A 19319-nucleotide genomic window follows, 5' to 3' on the forward strand; every position below is an offset into this window, starting at 1 on the left:
TTAAGTCAAATAATCTGTCTTGTAGAACGCAAAAATACACACACATATACTCATCTTCATTAGTAATGGATATTAAATCCAGTTAAAGGGGAAAGGTTCTAAATTCAGGTGATTTTTCAATATCTATTTTAATTATTCATCTACGAAATATTCAAGGTTTTTATATTTTTATCCGTTTGGCGTTTACATTTAAGTTTCTGATTTAAAGAAGAATACCTTCACATATCTACCAACTACTAATTGAAAGTAACGATTTTCTATAAAAAAAATTCATTCAAATTTTGAAAATTTCACAGTTGAAATTCCTGAACACATTTAAATTTATATATAATTTCCTCATGTCATGAATTTATTGGTAATTATTTTGATTATAAAAAAATATTTCGTTTATACGGCACAAAATTTCAATTATGCATAATTTTTTTTCCAAAAATTCAGAGCTTTTTTGTCTTAGTGTTTATCCGTTCCAATTAAAAAAAGATAATCAACATAATTTGAAAATTATAATTATTTAATGAATAAGTAAAAAACAGATTGACTGATACCAATTTAAACAAAAATAATAAAGAATATGAAAAAACTATCACACCTTTCCTTTAAAAAACACTGAGGACCCTAATGAAGAACTTTGCACTTATGAAAAACTTTTAATGAAATCAATTTGGTTTTAATATCTAATCAACAAATCAGGCAACGATTAAATTTTTTAAACTGAACCTCTAATTGCAAGCACATAAATCATATAAAATGATACGCATGATTTGTATTCAAAATATGCAATAAATGCATGATTTTTGTATATTGTTTTCAATTTTATTTTGAAATTGGATTTTTACCATAAACATTTAATTAAATTATTTGCTCCTGTGATTGTGATAATATATTACAGCTATCTTAAAAATTTTAAAACTATTATTTTCAAATTACTTTTCATTTATAAAATTGAATTTATAATAAACAAAGTTATTCATTAAGTTCTCTATTATGCATTTTTTTTTCTTTTCGTTTATATTCCATTTTACGTTAATCTTTTGAAATATGCTTGAATGATACTTCATGTTTATTTTCCATTATCTTTTTTGAAATTTACCTAAATTGTTAAAAAAATCAGCTATCTTTAGGATCCGATATTGTAAATTATAACTTTCCTTATTCTGTAAATCAAAACTAAATCCAATTTTTTGAACTAGATTCGTTTAAATAGTAATTTTTTTAATAATCCTAAGCTTCCAACTTCAATCAATTTAATCCGATCATATTCAATTTACGAATCACATATATATATATATATATATATATATATATATATAATCAAAAATATAAGCATTATGAAATAAAAACCTATTTCTGAAACAATCTAAATTTAAATTATTTCGGAAACGAAACTAAAAATTATTTAGGAATCGAAATTAAAAAATTATGGTCAAAATTCATGGTCAAATAAAATTAATTTACATACTTTACCTGCAGTCAAAATATGTTTAACTATTTCCCAACTATGTGATTCATCAACCATATTTTACTAAATTACTCATTTAGAGACAATAAAAAGAGAATAAGACTCATTGAGTACTCACTGTAACTCATAATAAAATTATTTGAAATAAGTTTGCAACATATTTTCATTTTTGGAATCCAGCACAAGGAGATATTCTGCTAAAATGACGGATTTACGATACAAAAGAGCAAACACGGATAAGAGTACTACGGCAAAAATAATTTTATCGACCTCATTTTCATGACATAAAATTTTTACTGATGCACATGTAGTTGAAGTCTTTAAACATCTGTTGCTAAAATTAATATCTATATAAATAATTCTCTTCAGCGATTTCCCAAGATGGCGTTATTTAGCTATAGGAAGTCTACAATAATTAATGCCTTGTGTTTTTACAGATTTGGAATATAAACAAAGAAAATGGATCTTGATACAGATAATATTTCATATGGATCTTGTTTTCGATTAGCTAAACATATATCTATGCTCTTTAATATTGTCTAAACGATGAAAGAAAGCAAATTCAAGGTGCAAATAAGTCGACTGCAGAAAAGTTTTGAAAAACTTTTATGAAGAACGAGAAATGATTAATTTCAAAAATTTATTTCATTATATATTTATGTTTAAGAATAGGTAATGTAAACATGACACTTATAAGATACTTAGTATATAATTTATATTTTTATATGTGACTGAATTAACATTTTTAAATGTATATCAATTGTTTAAGAGGCACCAACTTATTGATTATTTATATAATTACAATAATGTTATTCCTCTATAACTTCGGTATTTGTCACTCTTGTAATTTTCTAGTATTTTACATTTTCCTGTTGAATTTGCCTTCATAAACACCATTAAAAATGCCTTTTTCAGGGCCAATTAATTTTATTTTATGGTGATTTAAATTAAAGCCTCGGAAAACAGAACAATAAAGTTCCACCAAAATTATTTTTATAATAATTGTGCTGACTTTCATACATTATGAGATTGAGAGTGTCTTTGTATGTCAGCATATAAGAGAACAAGATAATTCGAAAACAAAATAATGAAAATAAAGGGAATTTGGAATTTTGTCTTAATACTAGTCTTGAAAATCTAAGACAAATTTTGAGCCCAATCGATTAAAATAAATAGGATCTTTAATATTTTACAAAGCTAATTACAAAACGCATCATATTATACGAGGAAGTTGAGGGTGGGCCACTCCAGCTGGTTTGTTCTTGTACAAGCAATCAGCAAAATCACAAGCACATTTGATATATCCTTTAAAAACACCAAAATATTTTGATAGAAAGATCAAAGATAATCAGAGTTAAATTCTCTATATTCATTATACAATGAATGAGGATACTCAGTATTGGATGATAGTACTCACAATTAAACTGGGAATTACATATCATAAACTGCAAATTTACTGAATAAAGTTTAATGTGAAGTGTATAAAATTTAATTTTAAAATATGCTTTGATTGAATAATCAAAAGCTGAATATTATAGCTAATTTTAATATATTTTTGAGAGCTAAACAAAGTCTAAAATCATTCAATAAATTTGATTTTAAAAACTGTTTAAAAGATTTTCATATCTTTCTTTATTTATCTTGATTTGCTAAATGTTTGTAAACTTGGAAATTGTTACTAGTCCTGATTACATTCACTTCCTGATGTGTAATAGTTTTGATTTTTTGTGTGTATGTGAATTATATTTTTTTTTAAATAAATTCTCGGTGAAGATAAAAGTAAAAATTAATTACAAATTTTAAGCAAAATTAATTTTTTTTAAATGTTGAATTTAATTTTTAGTTGAACAATTAATTTAATTAAATTCCAGTTCAAACTAGAGGCGTCATCTAGTGGTGAATTATGAGAAAAAAAACATTTATTTCAAGATTGCATAACATTTATGATAAGAGAACATAAATTAAACGCTAAAAAAGATAAAGTAACTAATTTTAAAAAATAGATGCTTTTAAAAATTGTTTTTTAATAAATTTATTTATATTATTGAATACAGAATATATAAAGAGAAAGCACTATAATCGTAAACAAACAAAATCATGTTTGAGATTACAATAGACCTTTACGTTTGAAGATTCCATCTGCCTTAGAAGACACAATTTTTAGAATCGTTTCCGCTTGACAATCTGACTATGAAAACATTAACACAAGAAATGTTGCAAATTATGCATTGTCTCGTCACCATCCAAAGTGCAGATTGTGGTTGAACAGCATTACCTAAGCTCGTGCTTTTTTCCATATCAACAGGTGTTATGATATTGATTATTTAGACTGGCTTGAATTGGAAACTTCTAATTCGATCTAAACCACAACGTGCTATGCCAGTGGCAGAGCTCACCATTTTCTTTTACAAAAATGCGATTCCTGCAAAAAATTCCAAAAACTAGTAGATAGTCTTCATAGGGTAGCAGCCGCCATTGCAATGAAAGGGGTCGCGCCTCATGGCAATAATTGGCATATCTTCAGAATAAACAAAACATAATGACCTCCGAATGCTTTTAGAATTGCACTGTAAATCGAGTACCCTAAAGTTAAAAGTTTAATATTCGTGGTCATAACAATGAGTAGTATTAAAAATATTGCTGTTTAAGATTCTTAATTTACTGCTATTTATCTTACGTATTTTACGTTTTTAAAAATTATATTTTATATTTCTAATCCTTTTGAGAATTTAGAAAGAAAATCAGTTCATAAGAACTGATCACGTATTTTAAATTCTTTTAGAGAGTAACAGAAATGTAGATCACTACATTCCTATCTCTTTATGAAAGTTAATGGTATTCAATTGAAATTTTACATAACTTATCCTACTCATGTGGCTTTAAAATTATAAAAGAAAAAATATATATATCCGCATTTTTTACATGCTCAATTAAGATTTATTTTCTTAAAATGACCTATTTTTTACTTCAATATTTATAGAATTCACTTTAAATTTTATTAACAATGCTTCAATTTTACATTATCACACATTCAGTGAATTTTGTATAAATCTTTATTTTAAAATTGGCATTAATTCGCTTCTGCACAACCGTAAAACACCTGAGAAAAATTGGGATTCTCTTTAAAAGTCTTTATATTTTATTAATTATGAGTCCTGATTTACAAAAATGCAAAGGAATATTGCCGACAACAAGCAAAAAATTACTAATGAGAATTGGTTGCTAAACATAATCAATTTTCTAAACCAAAATCGTTTCCTCCTTCATCAGTTTCTAGTCGTTCACTAAATTCACTGTTTTTATTCCCTTTATTAACTGAAATTACTTCCCTAATTCACTTTAAGTATATTATTTAAGTTTCAACATTCAGTTCAAATAATCGTTCAAATTTTCTGGAGAAATACATAAAAATGCCGATAATTTACCTCAAAGTACAACAGCAGATGCAATCAAACCAATCGAAGACAAATCAGGCAATTAAACTTAAAACATCATATAACGATGTTTCGAACGTAACGAAATAAAGGTTCAGATCTCTTTTAATTTTAGTTCTGGCTCTTGGCCACAATTTGTCATGGTCTTTCCTCATATTTAATTAAATATCTTCAGAAATAATTATTTTGAAAGTTGATATATCACAGTTCAATTCGACATGCAAACCAGGTTAGCAAGCGTAAATTTCTTTCAGCACCACTCACCATTTCGAAAAAGTTTTTTTTGACGGGTATATATTATTTAAATTATTGTTCTTTAATATATATATTTATAACACTGTGAATCGCATGTGTTTTAAAATATAATGTTTTGACTTCTCCAAAAATAACTGTGTGTCACCAAATTTGATAGCGTAGCCAATTTCTACATTATAACACAAACTATTTTATGGCGCAAATTACCCTGATATACTTTGATACTGATACTTTGGGTTAAGCTGAAAATAACACTTTGGAAGTGTCCCAATCAACCTGTATATTACGTCCTTGACTGCTTGCGTCTTCAATTTATTATCATCATTTCGAAGGAAGTCAAATATTTGCAATAACGGAAAAAATATGGCCATCAAGTATATGAGATTTACTGTTTCCACGTGATAGAATAAAACTGCTTCGGTTACTGGGGCATTTTTTCAGGCTTATATTTCTTTGAAGCAGTTCTATTTCTTCATTCTTTTCATTTTCAAAGATATAATAATGATATCGCATCATTTAATTTCAGTCACCCCCTCATCCTGTATCATAGTGTTTCGTTAATTGAATAAATTTTGTACTGCATAAGTAAAAATCAAAAACACGTACACTATCTTAAAAAACATTTTCTGATTTTAATTTATTTTAATTCTGAATTAATATTATTATATGGAATATTTATAAGCAAATTATATAGCATTTAAAACTTATACAATCATGTTCTTCATAAAATTCTTATATGTCGTAAAATATAGATATACTGTATATTCTAGGAAATAGTAATAATAATACATGAAATTTATTATTAAGAAAATTTAATGCGTCGAAAGAACATATTTCGTTGTAACCATTTACAATTTTTATATTATGTCTTCATTTATTTCAATGCATAAATCAATATTTATCTGTAATATATTGACTTCTATTTATTTTTAATTAATATCATGGCTGAAATTCAAGTTTTTCAACGCTATGATGCAATGAAGGCGTTAAAAATGTTATCACTCTCTCAAAAATATCATCAGCTGGTCTTATTCATGTCTTATTTCGAATCAAAATCTGTGTTATCTTTTTTGAACTCATTTATAAGATCCCTTGAAATATTAAAACTTTTTGTCATTTGAAATATTTAAAAATTAAACTCGTAAAACTTATGAAATAATATTTAGCTCAAAATCCAAAACGGAAAATGGGTCTCTTATTGAACGTTTATTTATTAAATTTTCAAGAAAACAGTCCTCCAGACCCTAACTACCTACGACCAGTGTTTACGCCGATGAAATGTAAATTTAGAGTAAAAAAAGGAAAGAACAAAAAGTAAAGTAACATCTAAATAATGAAGATAAAAACAAAATGCTGTAAGAAATTTCATTTTACATCAATTCCCAAAATTCATTTAAATGTTTTGGGGAGAAACTATACATCCGAAAGTAATAAAGTATAACATTAGAACGATGTTATGAAAACCCTATTACAATATCGTAATCCATTTCCATTGTATTCCACATTAAAAAATTTCTTAGTTTTCTTATTTTAAAAAATTAAAGAGAACTGAAGAAAACTTTATTTATACGTTCAATAAATTAGCAACAAGTTTAATTAATTCATCAGTAAAATGCAAAGGATAAATTAAATTACGTAACTTTATATGATCCTTTTTTCTGCTTTTACTTGTAAAGAAAATTGTAAAAACAAACACTGAAAGCTAAAAACAACTTATGACTGACGTGTTGCGCAATTGAGTTGCCACAATCTCTTGAAAAATCATTATTTTTCTTCAAAACAAGTTATTGGCATTCAACAGGAAAAGATGAGCCCCGTGCCGTATCTGTGTTCACTTGAGAGTGGCCGTCCTTTGCTTTCAAGTGTCCCCGTACAAGCCGCATCCTTTTATGTATTTCACGAAAATCCTCGTCTCTAAATTATGTTAAATTATTCAATTTCACAAATTTGTGGGAGTTTTTTTATAATTCTTCAAAGAAATCATTTTTTTAATTCTGTCTTTGAATATGATAATTCAAAAATGCTCCAAATTTGAAGGATAAATTCCAATATGCTATATCTGCATCAAAATTTTAGCGAAATCTATTTATTAAAAGGCAAAAGCTCGAACGCTCAACAAGCTATAGAAATCAAGCTTCTTCGCAAAATATTTTATAACTACGGTTGTTAATCGCTATCAATTTTTGGACGAATCAGTCAAAACACAGACTGTTTTGGTTGTCTATCCGTTCACATATATGTGAGCACTATAGTTCCAGAAAAAAGTAAAATAAGTTGAGGAGTTTTAATATATGATTTTGGAATTAAAATGACAAAATGTAAATCACTTTAATTTATCCATTCGTTTGTATGTATAAATGTATGTGTATGTATGCGTAATGTATGCGTATGTGTAATATGCGGGCATTAATCAAAATTTTAATTGCAGGAATTTAAATTTTGAACAAAATTCATCTGTTTGAAAGCAATAACATAAATAAGCACTAAGTTATAGGAATCGAATTCGGCATATGATTTTAGAATTTAAGTAAATTGCAAAGCTATGACATCAGTTGCTGACGTCTAGACCAGAGATTCGCAATGGCTTATTAAATATAAAGTCCACTGCCGGCTCCCAGCTGTTCACAAATCAATCGAAATAAAACAAACCGATGACCTTCAAGCATCGAATTTTAACCTCTATACAAAAAGTTGAGCAAACTGCACAATTTTTGGAATGTTCGTAAAAAAAATATGCACACTTTTTTCAGTTTGAGATTATGCTATTCTTCCCAAGCACTGGGGCACAATTTTTATGACACGTTTCAAAAGATATGGCAAAGACAATCAAAATTTGTCAGCAAATGTAAATTAATCTTCGTTTAGATATTGATTAGCTCATTTCTCAAATGATTCTAAGTATTTTTATTATGAGAAGAAATTATAATAGTGTTTAACAACTCATATTACAAGTCAACTGTTGGAGATTTACACAGCGGATATTGCAAAACATCAAAATCATTTATTTACACAGCAGCACACACAAGAAGACATTACAGTAAATGATTAATTTAGAACATAAAGGTAACTTAGGAACAGCATCTGAAGGATTTTCAATCATATAGAATATATGTGACGTAAACGCCTAGCAGCTGGCGCATGCGCAATTTTTTCAACTTGTATAACGCCAGGTTTTACTTTAGAATAAAGGTGGTTGAAAAAGAGAAAATGAGCATTGATATCTAATATAAACAACAAAAATAAAATGCAGTAAGAACAAAAAATAATTTTAAAACCAAAAAAAAAAAAATATTTAGTGCAAATATATATCGAAATATTTGAAGAAACACTCATCACAAATCACAATATTAATAATTAAGTGGAACTAAAAGTCAATATTTGAAAACATGTTTTTAATTACATAATATTTTTTCCTTTAGTTGTTGTTTAAAAACTTGAAAAACTTTTATTTTAGTCATTTCCTACTTTCATTCTTTAAATTTTGATTAATTATTTTAAATTTTCTGGAATAGTGAAATTTATTCACAGTTGTCCTTTAAAAAATAATTTAATTTCTCAAACAAACCAAATTTCTCAGATAAAAATTAAATTAAGAAGACATTAAAATTGAGTGATATTGAAAATATGTTAGTGCCTAAAATACCAAAAAAGATGCCCATCAAAAAGTGATTAAAGATTGATTATAAGATTACATCGTTACAAACATTAAATAAGTCAGATTAAATAGAAATTTATAAAAATTATTGAAATCGTACATTCAAAACATAACGATGAAGTCTATTTTGCATTTCATATTTGAAAATCAAGCAGCTAACTTTACTTGCCAAGAAGAGAAAAGTCTATATCAATTAATTCAAATTATTTGAGATATTAATTAACATTGAAAATTCTGGATTAATTCAAAAATAAATCAAAAAACGAATAGGAATATCTCTTTTTTATTTTGAATGATAAATGGAAAATTTCATAAAAAACCCGCTTTTTGTTTTTAAATGTAAAAATATAAATTTAGCTCCAAAGATATTTAATTACTTCTACTCTGTTGCAAAAGATGTGTAAGTAAATAGTTTTGGAAATAACCTTTTTTGTTTTTGTTTTTTTCTTCAATTTTGGAGTTTTTTTTATCATATATTAACAATTTCAATCTTGTATTAGCTAAAGGAAAATTATTAAGAAATAGAAACAGTAAACTTTACATCAGTGTTACTGTAGATAAAGATGAAATTTAAAATCTTATAGGGACGACTGTTTTATTTTATCATTTTACGAATATATGCAAATTGTAAATGCAAAAAATAATTTTGAATTCTGAATATTAAAACTGTATTAAAAAAATTAATTTAAATCTTTTTCCGAAAAAAATATTCAAACTAATATTCCTTTTGAATTTAAAGTAGTACAATGTTCAGAGCGAGGCTTCGTCAAAATCATATAATCTCAAAATTAAATTTTAAAAACTAAGTTCTTAATTATTAGTGTTCCGTCTTAGAGACGCCTTTCCCCTATTCCAGCTGTAGTCATCAGGAAACCGGCGCATGCGCAGTTTCTGTTGAACTTTGATACGCTTCTTTTTTATTACTTTATGATTCAGAATTTTGTAATGCCTATTAGAGATGTAACGGATGTGCCTCCTGTTGCTGTGTGTGCGCGTGCTTTTGTGATGTTATGTTAATGTGCTTCAGATGTCTTCGTCAGTAGCTGCTTTAGGTATAATAAATAGAAAAAAGACAGATCAGGTCCCCTTTATTTGATTACCCACGAACATTTTGGCGCCCAACGTGGGGCCTGATCTAATGGAAAAGCAGCTATGAAGATCGAAAGGAATCAGTAACCAGAAAGGTGAGCGAATATTTTCCTTTATTTAAGAGAAACTCGGACATTTAAAATAATTTAATTTCATGGATTTGAATGTCCGAAGTTAAAAGGAATGAATGTAACAATAGAGTGAAATTTGATTTTTATATTTGAAGTTGAATTTTTGTTACATATTAATACTATATTCGCTTTAAAGATATTGGTTACTGATAGAATACTATTGAAATATTGATTGATAATGCATGAATAAATCTAAAATTGATATTGAAATTTGATGTATTAGAAATACAATTTTAATTTGGAGTTTTTGAATATTAAATATAAGAACGATGGATAAACTTTCTAAATTGAGAAAAACCAGAGGGTTGCATAGATCTTCAGTTACAAAATACATTAACAAAATTAATAGCGATTTGGAGGAGAAAATAGATTCTCTTACCACCAAAGATTTGCAAGAGGCCTTAAATTATTTGAATATATCGTCTACACAGTTAAAAGACTATGATAAACCTATACAAAATCTAATCAAAGATGATAAGGAATTCGAAACCGAAATTGAGTCGGCTTTCGAATACAATGAAAAAATCATAGTTTGTTTGTCCAAGTTATCAGCGCAATTAAAATGTTTACAAGACGAATCAGAGCGCCAATCAATAACACCAAATGTTTCTTTACTAGGCGCTACAGGAAATCCTAATTTAGATGCAATAAACAACACTCAGGAAAGTTCAGCCATCGTACCTGTAAACGAATATAATTTTAAGACCATAAAATTGCCTAAACTTACAATTGAAAAATATTATGGAGACCCCTGTTGCTGGTTAGAATTTTGGAATCAATTTCAAAATTCTATTAATAATAACAAATCTCTGTCAAAAATAGATAAATTCTCATATTTAAAGTCACTATTAGGGGGTGCGGCCGCTATTGCGGTTAATGGCTTTGCGCTCTCAGACGAGAATTATGATCAGGCTTTAAAATTGTTGAAACAAAGATTTGGCAGAGAAGAACTGGTTATTAACGCACACATGTCAAAATTACTAAATCTTGTACCAGTAACTGATTCAAATAATATTTATGGTCTTAGGAAGTTATATGATACCGTAGAGATAAACTTAAGAAGTTTAGAATCATTAAAAGTTACTTCAGAGATGTATGGGCATTTACTCTATCCCATTTTAATTAAATTGATTCCCGAAGATCTTGTCCTTGAATTTAATAGAAAAAAAGTTGATAATTCGGTGAAGTTCGAATTTAATGTAACTGAATTACTAAATTTTTTAAGAATTGAAATTGAATGTAGAGAATCCTCTGCGTTTATGCATACCTCAAAAGGCGATAGACGCAACGAAAATTCGCTCCCGAAAGCGAAACAGAATCCTTTCAACAACTTCAGTCGAAACACAGCTAGCTCGCATGATATATTGCGAAGTCCAAGGTCAAGCGCAAAACCGAAAGATCTTCAATGTTTTTCCGCGTCAGCATTAAACGAAAATTGTTTATATTGTAAAGGAGAGCATCGATCGGAGTTATGTTCTCAAACCGACTTAGAAACGAAACTCGGTGTTTTAAAACAAGATGGCAGATGTTTTTTATGCTTGAAGCCAAAACATCGAGTTAATGAATGCCGCCAGAGAAGATATTTGACATGTGAAATATGTGGAAAGAAGCATAATAAATCTATTTGCTCTCAAGCAGAATCTAACATGTCCGATTTAAATAAAGATAATAAGAACGTAATTACCGCAATTTCACATTACGATAAAAACAAAACAAGCTTCTTTCGCGGTAATATATTTCTTCAAACATGTGCAGCCCTAGTACGCAATGATGAAACAAATGAATTTGAAACAGTACGACTAATGTTAGATAATGGAAGTATGAGAACATTTATAACACGTGAAGTTTCAGAAAAATTAAAGTTAAAAGTAATAAGAAAAGAATCTTTATCGGTATACTCTTTTGGCGCTAAACAAGCAAAGGAACATTCTTACAATATAGTGAGAGTAGAATTAAAAAACCGTGAGGATCCCTCTTTACGTATTGAAGTAGAAGCTTTGGTTACAGAAAACATTTCAGCCACTACTCTTCCTGCACCTAACAACAATATTACTAAAACGTACAATAAATTGAAGCATTTACAGCTAGCTGATATTATTGATAATAGAGGCAAGAATATCTCAATATTAATTGGTGTAGATTATTATTATGAAATCGTTTCAGGCAGAATAAAAAGATTAAATAACAAACTGGTAGCGACTGAAACAATTTTTGGTTGGTGCTTGCAAGGCCACGTAGGTTTATCAAATGATTTAATGACCATGAAGATTGTAGTAGATGAAAAGGATATTTCGGACCAACTTAAACAATTTTGGGATCTTGAGAATTTAGGGGTAGAAGGGGTTGAAGAGGATGATTTCGAAAAACATACTGTAGATAAAGAAATTATGAAACAATTTGAAGAAAATATTGTTTATCAAAATAAAAGATATACTGTAAAGCTTCTTTGGAAAACAAATATGAAAGAATATTTAGCTAATAACTTTGAAGTGGCTAAAAGGAGGTTTTCGCATTTAAAATCAAAATTTATTAAAGATAATTCGTTGTTTTTAGATTATAAAGCTGTTATTGAAGATCATTTAAAAGAAGGTATCATTAAGAAAGTTATAACATGTGAAGAAGAAAAACCTTCATTTTATTTGCCTCACAGGGCGGTAATAAGGGAAGATAAAACTACCACTCGTTTGAGAGTGGTATTTGACGCAAGTTCTCATGCGAAAGGACAGTTGTCGTTAAATGATTGTTTACATACTGGTATCAATCTCATTCCAGATCTTTTTGAGATTTTAATAGGTTTTAGAGAACAGGCTGTTGCCATAACTGCCGACATAAAGAAGGCCTTTCTGCAAATACAGATTGCCGAAGAAGATCAGAATTATACTAGTTTTTTCTGGACGGAAGATCCGGAAAAGGAAGAAGAGGAAATTTTCAAGATGACTCGAGTTCTTTTCGGTGTCAAATCAAGCCCCTTCCTCCTTGCAGCTACAATCCAATACCATCTAAAGAGGTATGTAGAACAATTTTCTAATACCTGTCAAATGCTAGGAAAATCATTGTATGTCGACGATTTAATCTGTAGCCAAAGAGACTTTGATTCAGCTTTTAAAATAAGCCTAGAATGTTATAACATCTTTAAAGAAGCGAGCATGGAATTAAGGAAATGGAAAACTAACTCAGTTGAGCTTCGTGATAAATGGAGAGAGGCAGGTTTAGAAATAGACGAAGAAAAATATTCAATTAATGATAACTCTGCTTTAACTCCTTGTAAAGTGCTAGGATTGGCCTGGGATTCCGATTTAGATGTATTCCAGTTTGACACTCGAAGCTTAGAGAAATTCCTGTCTAAAAAGATAAATTCCAAACGATATGTTCTTCAAGTAGCTGGACGCATTTTTGATCCAGTGGGGTTTTTAGGACCTTTTACCATCAAGATAAAATGTCTAATACAGGATATTTGGTGCTTGGGATTAGACTGGGATGACCCTCTCCCGAAAACACTGATCACTAAAATAAATGAATGGTGCGAAGAAATAAAAAATTTGCATCTTATTAAAATACCTAGATATTTTTTCGCCGAAGCGAAAACCACTGAAATAGTTGAAGCTCAACTACATTGTTTCTCCGACGCCTCTAAGAGGGCATATGGAACTGTAGCGTACATTAGAGTCTTATTGAAGAACGGGGAAATCAAATCAAATTTGGTCGCTTCAAAAAGTAGAGTAGCCCCTCTAAAGACACTTTCGATCCCAAGATTAGAACTAATGGGTGCTCTTTTAGCAGCAAGACTAGGCTGTAAAATAGTTAAGTGCATTAACTTTCCTGTTACACGATTCTTCTGGACTGACTCTTCAATTGTTTACTATTGGATGAAGGGTGACCCTGAAAGATTTAAAGTGTTCGTAAAAAACAGAATTAAAGAAATCCAAAATATAACCAATCCCACTGAATGGAATCACACTCCTGGAACTGATAATCCGGCTGATCTAATATCAAGAGGGTTAACGGTACATGAACTGAGAAACTCTAACTTCTGGTGGCATGGGCCAAATTGGTTGTTAAAAAATGAATGTAAATGGCCTAAATTAGCTAAAATAAATAATGAGACAAATATCAAAGAAGACGCAGACAATTTAGAATTGAAAAAGAATGTTCTAATAAGTTCTACAATAGCAAAAGTAAATCCATTAAATGATGATTTGATTAAAAGATATTCTTCTTTCAGCAAATTAATAAGAGTAACTGCATGGTGTTTAAGATTCTTACATAATTGTAAATCAGCTCTGCAAAACAGAAAGAAAGATCATTTAAATGTAAAAGAATTACAAAATGCTACAAAATCTTTAATAAAAATTATACAAATGAGAGAGTTTGAATTTGAAATAAATTGTCTAAAAAGGAATAAAGTTCTTCCAAAGAATAATCCCCTTCTGAACTTAAATGTATTCTTAGATAATGATGAACTTTTAAGAGTAGGCGGAAGATTAAAATTTTCTGATCTTCCAGATTCACAAAAATTTCCTCTGCTCTTACCAAAGAAACACCATTTCACAGATACACTTATAGAATACTTTCATAAAAAAGCACTCCACTCCGGTGTTCAAACTACTCTCTATTTAATTAGACAGCAATACTGGATACCAGCTGGTCAAGCCAAAGTAAAAAGTGTAATCAAAAGATGCTTAACCTGTTTTAGAGTAAAAAAAATAAAACTATTCAACAGATGATGGGCGATTTACCAAGAGATCGAGTTATCCCATCTCGACCATTTGAAAAGGTGGGGCTCGATTTCGCTGGTCCCATAATTACTAAACCTAATCTAAAAAGATCTAGGGTGACTTTAAAATCATACATTGCAATTTTCATATGTTTTAGTACAAGAGCTACTCATTTTGAAGTAGTGTCTGATTTGACTACTGAGAGTTTTTTAGCTTGTCTTAGGAGATTCATAGCTAGGCGGTCAAAACCCTCAATCATATAGAGTGATAATGCCACTAATTTTAAGGGCGCAAAAAATATTTTGGATTCTTTGCTAAAAGCATGCAAATCGGATTCCGTGCAAAGATTTTGTGCCAAGGAAGGTATAGTGTGGAACTTCATACCTCCAGCATCTCCTCACTTCGGTGGATTATGGGAGGCAAATATTGGAGCTATGAAACGGATCTTGTTGAAGGTGACTAAATCAACAGTGTTGACTTTTGAAGAGCTTACTACGCTGGTGACACAGATTGAAGCAGTTTTGAATTCAAGACCACTGTGTCCTCTTTCTGCCGATCCAGCTGATATTCAACCTTTGACACCTGGCCATTTTTTGGTGGGAGCACCACTGTTGTCAATACCAGAACCCAGTGATTCCTTGACTAACATTTCTTTATCTTCTAGATGGTCTCTCATCCAGTCTCTTAGATCCAAATTTTGGAAAAGATGGAGTCAAGAATATCTCAACTCCTTGCAGTCTCGAGCTAAATGGAAACTACCTGAACTGAACATCAAACCCGGACAGCTGGTACTCCTGAAGGATAATAGCAAGAGCCCCATGGAATGGAACTTGGCCCGAATTGAAAGGATATATCCTGGAACAGATGGACTAGTCCGTGTCGCAGACATCAGAACCCCTAAAGGAATTTTTCGGCGAAGTATCAACAGACTCTGCCCACTCCCTTTCGAAGAAGGTGTTGGACAACTGTCCAACGGGGGCCGGGATGTTCCGTCTTAGAGACGCCTTTCCCCTATTCCAGCTGTAGTCATCAGGAAACCGGCGCATGCGCAGTTTCTGTTGAACTTTGATACGCTTCTTTTTTATTACTTTATGATTCAGAATTTTGTAATGCCTATTAGAGATGTAACGGATGTGCCTCCTGTTGCTGTGTGTGCGCGTGCTTTTGTGATGTTATGTTAATGTGCTTCAGATGTCTTCGTCAGTAGCTGCTTTAGGTATAATAAATAGAAAAAAGACAGATCAGGTCCCCTTTATTTGATTACCCACGAACAATTAGTATTATATATAAAAAACAAATGTTAAAAACATAATCCAAAAATTGCAAATTCTAAATATTAGAACTGTATTCTGAAAATTTACCTTTCAATTATTGTCCGTTGAAAAAAAATTTCAAAAGACCACTCACTTTGCATTTAAATCCCATCAACGGTGAAGATCATTCCATCTAATGGCAACAAGTTAAAATTATTCATATCAAAACTATTAATCGATTACAAACTATACACAGTTCAGATGACAAAAGGACGGGAAAATGAAAACGTTTCGTTCAATATCATTTTCACTAAGTCAAAACATGATACTAGAAAAAGAAACGACTAACAGGTAAATAACATTCGTTTTGTTTAAACTTATAATAACTTCGTTTATAGCTTATGTTCTTGGCCAATAAAGGTGTAATGTATTAACCAAAACACAATGTTGTAGTTCTAGTTATTCTCAATGCTCAGATTTTTATGATTTCAAAATAATGTTCAAATTTTCGATGGAAGATTCTAAAGGAGCAATGTTTGTTTGAGCAGATGATATCCACAAATATAAAAACTGTTTTTAAATTTCAAAACAAGTGTGATAGCGATTAAAAGAAATGATTGAGACAGAAACAAAATTGAAATCATAGTATTGTTCCACAATAAATTATTTCCTCTGTATTTAATATCTTTTAATAAAAGAACATAAAAGATATGTCGTATCACGAGTCGCTGTGTTCGTTAAATATTGGTGTAACTCAATTGTAAGAAAACAATACATATCATTCGATTCTAAAAAATGAAATAATTATTTAAATAAAAAAAAATTATATATTTTCGGAACAATCAATACGGAGCTAAGAAAAATTATTTTGCATTTTTAATACTTTTTGAAAAATGTAATAATGTATTTTTTTAAAAAATTATTTAAATAGTTATTTTTTAGTCGCAAAAAGTTTTTAATCTATTGCAAAATTTATATCGAACAGACAGACAAAGGTTGCGTTGTCATCCAATTTTAAACTATGTTTAAAATCACAAGTTCATTGGGAAGTTCATTTAAAATCGATTGCAAAATTTGCACCGATCGTACAAATAGAGAGAACAGAAAGCGAGTTAATAAAACCGTATTTTAAAAAAAAAGATCGTTATGTGTGCTCTCTGTTCTTTTTAAAAACTTTTAAGGATTTTTTTTTACTAGTTTAATTTTTAATTTGGCAGAATATTTTTTTTTCTGAAATATTACGTCCGGTGAATTCTGCATCTGTTTTTCAATAAATACATTTTTTCTGAGTTTTATCTCAATGAAGTAATGATAAAAGACGATTTTTAAAATAATTCGAACTTAAATGAAGGAAAAAAAACGAAGTAAAAAAGAATTCCAAAATATTTCAAAAGGAAACGGAGAAAAAAAAATTTGAAACCATATTTTTAAAAAAAATCAATTGGATGGAATAAAGATTTAGATAAAAGATTTTATGAATTTTGTTATGAAATATGGCATGCAAGTATTAAAGTCACCTGGCGCATTATTTTCTGTAGCCATATTTATGAAATTTCTGATTCATGCTAAATCCGTAAATATTTCAAATAAATTCATAACATACTTCGCATACCATTAAATATTCTAATGTCTTCTGAACTAAATCACAAAATATTAACCCTTATCGTGGCAAGATTGCTTTTTTGAAGAAAAGCAAAAAAAAATGTATATAGGTAGCTACTTTACGCTATAAAAAACATCAAAAAATAAATAAAACGTCTAGAAATATCATGTGTTTAATAAAACTAAGTTAAAAATTATTTTATAGTGGTAGTATATTTTTATAAAGTTGTATGTAGGGTTTACTATACAAAATGAATATAAGGGTTAATTTGCAGGATCGAACCACTCTGGAAGACAAGTGTACTTATTTTTTACATAAAAAAGATTAGTGAACTAATTCAACTAGCAGTGGTAGCAGTTTTTCTTTCCAAAATAAAGTAGCTTTTTTAAATTTTTAATTAATTTTGAGACCGCAATAAGACCTTATTAGCAGAATTGGCCATATTGTCTTCATTTGCATAATTTGGTATGAGAAAAAGTAATATGGGTATAAAAAATGAACCATTTTTCATGCATTTTTTTATGAATATCTTCAAACTTATTAAGACCTACAAGGTGAATCGTACAATATTGCATTTAGAATTTTAACTTCTTAAGTTTCTACCATTTACTTTCTTTTCTATATATCATACATAGAGATAAAGTGCTGAAATCATCAAAAGTTCATCCTCCAAGTTCATTAAGATCTCCAGGAAATATAGGATAAAAAAGAATAAAATTTTCATTAGAATTTCGCTTTCATTTACAGAGAGAAAGTGCAATAATCATCAAATTCTTCGACTTAAAAGTAGTGAAAAATCTCTGCTTTTAGACTTCTTTGAAATAGGAAAAGCCATTTTGGAATTATATGTGCTTATCAATCCATCGTCGGTCAATCGCAATGTGAACATAGTTACTCAAAACTGCAACAGACAGATTAAATTTGCTATGAGCCTCTATCAAATTTTGATGAAATCTAGTTAAGCGAAATACATTTGTCTATCTAACCAAGAGCATGTGAGCGTTGAGCTGTGAGAAAACATGGTCCGTCGAGCCGGAGTGAAAAATGGCTAAATGCATAAGAACGATGGTTCTTTCCCATTGTAAAAAGTGCGAGTGAAATCTATACCGGAGGTTTTATTTCGTGAAGAATTGTGTTTTTGAATGATTGCGAGTGCCAATCAAGAGTGCAGTGACCAATTCAAGTTGAGAGCAGTTCCCTTGGTTCGTAGTTTCGTTTTCAAACTAATATACTTGTAAAATGCCATTGCTTAAAAATCTTTAAAAAGACGAGCTTGTGCTTGTCGCTGAAGAGTTAGGATTAGAGATACCAGTAAATCTAAAAATTTTAGATTTAAGGACAATAACCGAGAGTAGGGACATTTTCAAAACAGATGAAAAATTTATTCAAAGTGTAATTAATTATGTTTTAGAAGAAAAGAAATCTAAAAAAAGATGACAAAAAATCTCAAATTGAACAAGAAAAATTTAAATTAGAATTTCAAAAAGTTAAGCTAGAGCAGCTTAATAAAGAGCTTGAGCTAACAAATGCTAAGAGTAAAATGGCCCCAGAACAAGTAAAAAAGATAGCTAAGATAGATATCGAGTCTTTTAGTATAGAAAACTTAATTAAAAGTGTAAAAACTTTAACGATTCCCGTCTCTTCTAAAACAGAAACATTCAATTTGTTCTTTCAATCAATAGAAAAGGCTTTCAAAACTAAAAATGTCGCTGAAGAATTTAAAGC

At 29.4% G+C, this 19319-nt stretch overlaps 2 protein-coding genes across 5 annotated transcripts in view; one reads left to right on the plus strand and one right to left on the minus strand.

Moving 5' to 3' along the window:
* The window catches only part of LOC129983955 (uncharacterized), a 29965-nt gene extending 13489 nt beyond the window's left edge, over positions 1 to 16476 (minus strand). The window contains exon 1 of one of the 3 annotated variants that reach the window (XM_056093686.1): positions 16146 to 16476. The gene's annotated coding sequence lies outside the window, so the exon portion shown is untranslated. The other 2 variants (XM_056093687.1, XM_056093688.1) reach the window with 2 other exon arrangements.
* On the plus strand, positions 9645 to 15977 carry LOC129983954 (uncharacterized). 2 transcript variants are annotated; one of them, XR_008785463.1, is made up of 2 exons: positions 9645 to 9987; positions 15403 to 15977. XR_008785463.1 is itself a non-coding variant. In XM_056093685.1 (2 exons), the coding sequence occupies exons 1-2, from the start codon at positions 10293 to 10295 to the stop codon at positions 15734 to 15736; spliced, it is 3072 nt and encodes a 1023-aa protein (XP_055949660.1). In that variant the 5' UTR covers positions 10154 to 10292; the 3' UTR covers positions 15737 to 15977. The 2 variants fall into 2 exon arrangements, 1 of the variants encoding a protein (XP_055949660.1); XM_056093685.1 differs by lacking the exon at positions 9645 to 9987 and adding an exon at positions 10154 to 13030.
* Positions 16477 to 19319: the final 2843 nt, after the last annotated feature.

This window comes from Argiope bruennichi, chromosome 9 (genome assembly GCF_947563725.1).
Source record: "Argiope bruennichi chromosome 9, qqArgBrue1.1, whole genome shotgun sequence".
NCBI lineage: Eukaryota > Metazoa > Arthropoda > Arachnida > Araneae > Araneidae > Argiope > Argiope bruennichi.